Raw genomic sequence first — 8197 nt, 5'->3', positions numbered from 1 at the left:
GAAAATGGCTAATTGGGCCCAATTTGGACATTTTCTCTTAGGGGTGTACTCACTTTTGTTGCCAGCGGTTTAGACATTAATGGCTGTGTGCTGAATTATTTTGAGGGGACAGCAAACGTACACTGTTATACAAGCTGTACACTCACTACTTTACATTGTAGCAAAGTGTCATTTCTTCAGTGTTGTCACATGAAAAGATAGAATAAAATATTTACAAAAATATGAGGGATGTACTCACTTTTGTGAGGTACTGTATATACACAGCGAAGGGAAAAAGTATTTGATCCCCTGCTGATGTTGTACATTTGCCCACTGACAAAGAAATGATCAGTCTATAATTTTGATAGCCGGTTTATTTTACCAGTGAGAGACCGAAAACAACAACAACCAAAATATCCAGAAAAACGCATTTCAAAAAAAGTTATAAATTGATTTGCATTTTAATGAGTGAAATAAGTATTTGATCCCCTATCAATCAGCCAGATTTCTGGCTCCCAGGTGTCTTCTATACAGGTAACAAGCTGAGATTAGGAGGATTCTCTGATAGGGAGTGCTCCTAATCTCAGCTTGTTACCTGTATAAAAGACACCTGTCCACAGAAGCAATCAATCAATCAGATTCCAATCTCTCCACCATGGCCAAGACCAAAGAGCTGTCCAAGGATGTCAGGGAGAAGATTGGAGACCTACACAAGGCTGGAATGGCTACAAGACCATCGCCAAGCAGCTTGGTGAGAGGTGACAACAGTTAGTGCAATTTTTCAAAAACATTGAAGAAACACAAAATAATTGTCAGTGTCCCTCAGTCTGGGGCTCCATGGAAGATCTCCCCTCATAGAGTTTCAATGAAGATGGAGAACGTTGAGCAATCAGCCCAGAACTACACAGGAGAATCTTGTCAATGATCATAAGGCAGCTGGGACCATAGTCACCAAGAAAACAATTGGTAACACACTACGCCATGAAGGACTGAAATCCTGCAACCCCGGCAAGGTCCCTCTGCTTAGGAAATCACATCTGATGTTTGCTCATGAACATCTGAATGATTCAGAGGAGAACTGGGTGAAAGTGTTGTGGTCAGATGAGACCAAAATCGAGCTCTTTGGCATCAACTCAACTCGTCATGTTTGGAGGAGGAGGAATGGTGGAATGGAGGAGGAATGGTGGAATGGAGGAGGAATGGTGTTGTTGACCCCAACAACGCCATCCCCACCATCACACATGGAGGAGTAAACATTATCCACTTTAAGACCGGAAGGGTTTGCTCCCTTAATGACCAGGCCCTATTTTACGATTCGGCACTGTGTGACTTTAAAGGACAATTGTGCGGTCGTGCGACGCTGTACCCAAATTAAATGGATGTCCTTTTTTCCCCTCAAACAGAGCTTTCTTTTGGTGGTATTTGATCACCTGTGCGATTTTTATGTTTTGCGCTATAAACAAAAAAAGAGCGACAATTTTGAAAAAAAAAAATTCACATTCTGCTATATGACATTCCAAAAAAAAAAAAAATAAAAATTATATATATATATATTATATTATTATATGAGAGATTGTAGGTATACATCGGTCTGCAGCCAGGGGGCGAGTGTGCACCACTGAGGGCACGCTCCTGGCCCCACTCGGCAGCGGGGGCTCTGATGCACAGGGCAGACGGCTCCGACTGCCGCCGGCCACCCGCAATTTCTCCCCGCTGAGAGAGTAGAACGGTCGGCTGATGTAAACACAGCCGACCGTTCTTCTCCCTGGAATGATCATAGAGATCCTGTAAACCTTCTATATAGGATCGCATGTCTCTATGATCATTTCACAAGCCCTGCCCCATACAGATAGAATCACTCCTCTAGGCTTACATTTAACCCCTTATCACCCACTGTAATAACCCCTTCCCTGCCAATGTCACTATTACAGTGACAGTGCATATTTACAGCATTGATTACTGTAGTAATGTCACTGGTTTCCCCCCCCCCAAAAAAGTGTCAAAAATGTCAGTTAGGGGTCCGATCTGTCTGCCGCAATGTCGTAGTCGCTCATTTTTTTTTATAGCGCAAAAAAATAAAAATCGCACAGGTGATCAAATACCACCAAAAGAAAGCTCTGTTTGTGGGGGAAAAAAATGGCATCAATTTTTATTTTTTTTTTCTAGGAAATATTTTATTTGGCCCAACATTTATTTCTGGAAACACACAGTAAGAGAAAAATAATAAAAAAAAATAACACCATAACAGTTGGGCATGTTAAGACTACTGTGAACTGTATCCATGTGGAAGGAAGGTTGCCACAACAAGTACATGTTATTCCTGCATTTATTATAAAGGACTCTAAGGGCTCTTTCACACGGTCCGCTCCGTAGGCGGATCCGTGTTGCTCAGCGGGGATCGATCCGCGATCCCCGCTTAGCCGGGCGGATGACAGCTCCGTCTCCGCTTGCAGCGCGGAGAGGGAGGTGTCTCAGCCCCCGCTGCCCTCTATGGGGGATCGGATGATAGCGGACCGCTTGTCCGCTCTCATCAGATCCGATCCGATCCGATTACTGAACGGATGGAAAAATAGGGTTTCCATCCGTCCGGATTTCACGGACAGGATCGGATACGGATGGCAGCGGGTGTCAGGGGAGGTGTCTCCGCTGACACCCGCTGCCCCATAGAGCTGCATGGTGGATCCGATCAGATCCGCCTAAAAAACTGACAGGGATCTGATCGGATCGCCCGTGTGAAAGAGCCCTAAGACTCTGGTAAAAAGAAATACAACAGCTGAAAAAGGGACACATATTAACAAAAAAAAAAGGAATAAAGAAAAAATAGAAATGATCATGGAATGTAATGGGGTTTAAACCACTGCGCTTGTACCGATGATCTGGAGAAAGCAGCATTTAAAAGCAGTGGTACAATTGAATTGTGGTTAATGTCAGACATCTTAGTGGGGTAGTGGGACAAGGATATCAACATAGTTAATGGGGAAGAAGCCCGACTGGCCATGAAGCATCCCCTCATACCAATTTTCATCAATTTGATTGGTGAGAGTAATGATGTCACCTGCTTTGAAGCCAAGTTCTCCTTCGTTTTCTGGGTCAAAGTCATAGAGGGCCCGAAAACATGGCTGATCCATGGCAGCACCAGATGGTTTTGGAGTAGTAGCAAGGGAGATTCCTCCATTATGTTGAGTGAGGTCAACGGGCAAAGCAAGTTCCAAATTCATTCGAGGCTTAGGCTGATATTCTCTCCTTGGTCGGTTTGAAGCATCTCTGATTCTCTGTTCCAGTTTCGAAGTGACTTGCTGTAAAATCTGTACTGCTTGCTTATGATATTCCAGTTGTGCTTGAATGAGAGCAGAAAGCTGGCTCACTTGTTCAATATCCATCTCCAAAAGGTTAAACATGCTGGATTCTGCAATGTCTTTGGACTCATCAAATTTCTCTAAAGCCTGACGAATCTCATCATCTGTAATCTTGCCTTGTCGTTTCTTCTTGTAATCAAAGTCCAGACGCCTCCCCTCCAGCTTCTTTAAGTGGTGCTGTATTTCCTTTAAACCTTTGTCATGCAGATTTTGCAGTGGATCTATGAAATTCTGCTTAACATCATTGTCTAAGGAGTCTTTGATATCAGAAAGCTCCCTCATAGCTTCTCCTACGTCGACAAGAGCTGGGCCAAAGTTTGATTCATCTCCAATTTCTCTGCCATACTTGAACATGGCTTCTGCTAACAGGGCCTCAGCTTGAGGATATCCAGGCCCTTTCTCTTGTCCACGGATCTTTGACATTGTGTTGATCATACTGAGTTTTGCCCGAGAAGCTGGATTAGGCTGGAGATATTCTATTGACTTTGTCATTATTTCAAGGACTGCTCTACTGGTCACATCAACTTTTCTTTCCATTTCTTTAAAATCCTCATCAAGCTTGGTGCCTTCGGCCCCTCCAACCTTTTCATTCACTTTCTGAGTGGCTTTGTGGAACTGCTTCTTCAACCCCGCTACAGACATGCTGGCTGGTGTGCAGAGAGATGGTGTTGGACGCGGTACCAAAATGGCATCAATTTTAATTAGATACAGCGTCGCACGATCGTACAATTGTCCATTAAATTAACGCAGTGCCGATTTGCAAAATATGGCCTGTTCATTAAGGGGGCAAATCCTTCAGGTCCATAAGTGGTTAAGGGGACCCCCCAGGCACGATATTTAAAGGAATTTTTCATTTTTATTGTTTCACTTTAAGCTTCATTAAAATCACTGCTTCTGTAAAAAACGATTGTTTTTAAAAAAAAAATTTGCATTGATGCATGTACCGTACCCAGGTCAGGACCCGGACCCCATACACTTTTTTTGGGCAATAACTTGCATTTAAGCCTTTAAAATGAGGACTTTTGATTTTTCATCTTTGAGTCCAATAGACTTCAATGGAGTTCACATGTTCTAACGAACCTTTCCTCCATTCGCGGTGTTCTGGTGCGAACCGAACCGGGGGTTGTTTGGCTCATCACTATTCCTGATTGGAGGAGCATTACTCAATGGTCTAAGAAGATATGGAGCTGCGTCTGTCAATGAACAATAGAGAAATACATTTTGGGTGGTCCTTTCTTTTGTATATAAAGAACAGCCGGTGTTCCGTGAGAAAAACCTACCCCGTGAGAAATGCCTACCCTCGTCACTTCCGGTGAGTATGAAATGATCACGGCAGTGTGTAACGCGCCGGTTACATTAAAACAGCTGGGCTGCAATATGAGTCATCTCCACACCTATCCCTGTCACTTCCCTGATCTGGGCTACTAAATATAAAAGCGGCGGCGGGTGTATGCACAAAACAATTCACGGAGCCGAAAGCCGATTTTATATTTAGTAGCCCAGATCAGGGAAGTGACAGGGACAAGAGCGGAGATGACCCATATTGTAGCACAGTTGTTTTAATGTAACCGCCGCGTGGGTAGGTTTTTTTCACGGACACCGTGACAATTTCATAGTAGTGCGCATGCGCACTAGTCAGCTCCTCAGCTGCTCCATTACGTATCCGGAGCTATGAGCATTCGCACTGCTGCGCTGCTCAGCTGTTCCTGGCCGGAAGTGACGAGGGTAGGTTTTTCTCACGGGGTAGGTAATTCTCACGGAACATCGGGAATGTGGTGGGAAGGTCTCTGACAAGGGATGGGCACAATATGGCAGAGGCAAAGGGTTACAAGCAGGTGGGTTGTTATTCTATCGTAGAAGAAGCTGGGCGGGGAATTTGCACATTTTGGCACCAACACTCAGCCAATCAGATTTCTTGTATTCTTTCAGATAAATACATTTCCTCTGGGTAACTCAGTTTATTAAATGTTCAAATAATACTACAAAGGAGGAAGAAATATTCCTGACATAAAGTTTCCTCACCTTATTAAATGCTCTTTATTTTCCCCCAGATAGGGAGATTATTGTCAGGAATCCTCCCATGTATTATCTGTGTTCCTCTGTATAAGATTTTCTATGACTACGTGTCTCAGCCTCACCCTGTCTAGGAGTGTACAGAACGGGTCACCTCGCCCTGTGTAGGAGTGTACAGAACGGGTCACCTCGCCCTGTGTAGGAATGTACAGAACTGGTCACCTCGCCCTGTGTAGGAGTGTACAGAACTGGTCACCTCGCCCTGTGTAGGAATGTACAGAACTGGTCACCTCGCCCTGTGTAGGAATGTACAGAGCTGGTCACCTCGCCCTGTGTATTAGTGTGAACTGGTTACTTTCACTTTCACTTCTCTCGTCTGCTGTCAGCGATGGCGTCTGCTGATCTGAGGAAGGAGCTGGAATGTTCCGTCTGTCTGAACATTTATACAGATCCTGTAACCCTGAGATGTGGACACAACTTCTGCCGGGACTGTATTGGTCGTGTGTTGGATACACAGGAGGGGTCTGGAGGTTATTCCTGTCCTGAATGCAGAGAAGAGTTCCAGGATCGGCCTGCACTGCACAGGAACATAACACTGCGTAACATAGTGGAGAATTTCCTGTCCACCCATCCAGATCAGGAGGAGTCCGGGGTCTTCTGTACTTACTGTATTCACACTCCTGTACCTGCTGTGAAATCCTGTCTGATGTGTGAAGCTTCTCTGTGTGACAATCACCTGAGAGTCCACAGCAAGTAACCAGAACACGTCTTATGTGACCCCACCACTTCCCTGGAGAACAGGAAATGCTCCGTCCATAAGGAACTACTGAGGTATTACTGCACTGAGGACTCCTCCTGTATCTGTGTGTCCTGCAGGCTGGATGGAGAACATCGGGGACACCAGGTGGAGACTCTGGATGAAGCCTCTGAGATGAAGAAGAAGAAACTGAGGAATGTTCTGCAGAAACTGATGACAGAGAGAGAGGAGATGGAGAAAAGAGTGCAGAGTCTGCAGGAACGCAGGAGGAAAGTACAAGGAAAAGCAGATGATGAAACAGAGAGAGTCACTGCCCTGTTCAGAGACCTCAGGAGACGTCTGGAAGACCTGGAGAAGAGAGTCCTGAGGGATATCTCCGGGCAGGCAGAGCGGATCTCCGGGGTAATCAATGATCTGGTCCAGGATCTGGAAATAAAGAAGGAGGAGCTGTCCAGGAAGATGGGGGACATTGAGGAGCTGTGTAACATGACGGATCCACTGACTGTCCTACAGGAATCAGACACAGGTGACTTGTGTGATACTGAGGATGGAGATGATGAGGACAGAGAGAGACATGATAAACTCCTCCATGATGGAGGGGATCTGGATGTGGGGGGGATCTCACACACATTACACACAGGTTTATCTGATATCATGTCTGGGGTAAATGTAGAGAAATGTACAGGCACACATGTCTATCCACATTCTACTACAAAGGGCAAAGGTCACATCGATGCTGAACCATCCAGGCCACGCCCCCAACCCTCCCCCACCATACAACACTCACACCGCCAGGCTGGAGGACCAAATATTGGGGCTGTACAGCAAACATCGGGGTTGTCGGGGGTTACAGACATATTACTGGATGTGAGGACAGCTGCTAATAATCTACATATATCAGATGACGGGAAAACTGCATCCTTCTCATCACATCAGAATCGCCCAGAAACACCAGAGAGGTTTTATTATCCTCAGGTGATGAGCAGTCAGAGATTCTCCTCAGGGAGACATTACTGGGAAGTGGATGTCGGGGGGTCACGGTGCTGGAGAGTCGGGATGTGTTACCCCAGTATAGACAGGAGAGGAGATCAGTCACGGATTGGATATAATAAGAAGTCCTGGGGTTTGGAGAGGTTGTGGGATAATCAGTACTCAGTGATACATGACAGTAAGGAGATCCCATTACCTGGCGGTGTCTCCAGTAAGAGAGTCAGGATAGATCTGGATTATGAGGCCGGGCGGATCTCCTTTTATGATCTGTGTGACCCGATCCGACACCTCCACACCTTCACCACCACCTTCACTGAGCCCCTCCATGCTGGGGTATGGGTATGGGGAGGGGGTTGTATAAAGATATGTGGGGGGAATGAGAAGTGAGAGATCTGCCCAGAGACATCACAAGGGGGATTATCTGATTGGTGATTGGTGCAATACTCATCCAATAGGAGGAAGCAGTGGACAGGAAACATGACTGATTTATGTATAAAATTGCAGGTTCCGGGGCCGTCATCTTCATCCTAAACCTCACTTCACCACCTAGTGTGTCACTGACCAGGAACAAGCATGCAGGAGGGCAGATTGTTCAACCTTCACTGGCTGCATGCTTGTTCTGGGTCAGTGACACACTACATAGTATAGCCAGGATCAGGATGACGGCCCTGGGGTCTCCACCATCACAGTCTATCTATAAGAAAATGTTGTTTTTTCTGTTTAGTATGGTGTGGGGGAGGATTACTTACAGACTTTGTTCTGCTATCTGGGGCTCCATTAGAGATTTCCCCTCACTTCCTGTCCCGGTGACAACATTTCACCAAACAGGAAGTGAGGGAAACTCTCCAACAGCAACACAGATATAAATAAAAATCCTTTTCTTTAGTAGAGTAAGGGAAGGATTAGAACCCCTGTCAGATCTTTATTTCTGTCTGTGTCCCTGGTGTAGTTTTTCCTTCATTTCCTGTCTGATAAAACGTTGTCACCAGGACAGGAAGTGAGGGGAAATCTCTCTAATGGAGCCCCGGATAGCAGTAAAAACCTGATGGGGGTTCTAATCCTCCCCCACTCCCCCATATCTAGAACAATTTTGTGGTGTGGG

General features: G+C 45.6%; 1 protein-coding gene and 1 pseudogene across 2 annotated transcripts; one reads left to right on the top strand and one right to left on the bottom strand.

Moving 5' to 3' along the window:
* Positions 1-2226: 2226 nt before the first annotated feature.
* On the bottom strand, positions 2227-4008 carry LOC309566503 (endophilin-A1-like). Its single transcript, XM_082271676.1, has 2 exons — positions 2730-4008; positions 2227-2327 (listed from the first exon to the last, which is right to left on the bottom strand). The coding sequence occupies exon 1, from the start codon at positions 3975-3977 to the stop codon at positions 2916-2918; it is 1062 nt and encodes a 353-aa protein (XP_082127802.1). The 5' UTR covers positions 3978-4008; the 3' UTR covers positions 2227-2327; positions 2730-2915.
* A 1705-nt stretch (positions 4009-5713) lies between these two features.
* Positions 5714-7482, top strand: LOC309566466 (E3 ubiquitin/ISG15 ligase TRIM25-like; annotated as a pseudogene). The gene has a single exon. The product of its transcript is annotated as an E3 ubiquitin/ISG15 ligase TRIM25-like (transcript).
* Positions 7483-8197: the final 715 nt, after the last annotated feature.

Source organism: Pelophylax lessonae, assembly GCF_965119305.1.
Source record: "Pelophylax lessonae genome assembly, chromosome: 1".
NCBI classification, from domain to species: Eukaryota; Metazoa; Chordata; class Amphibia; order Anura; family Ranidae; genus Pelophylax; species Pelophylax lessonae.
The sequence above is the reverse complement of the archived record's forward strand: the minus strand, read 5'-3'. Positions and strand labels throughout refer to the sequence as shown.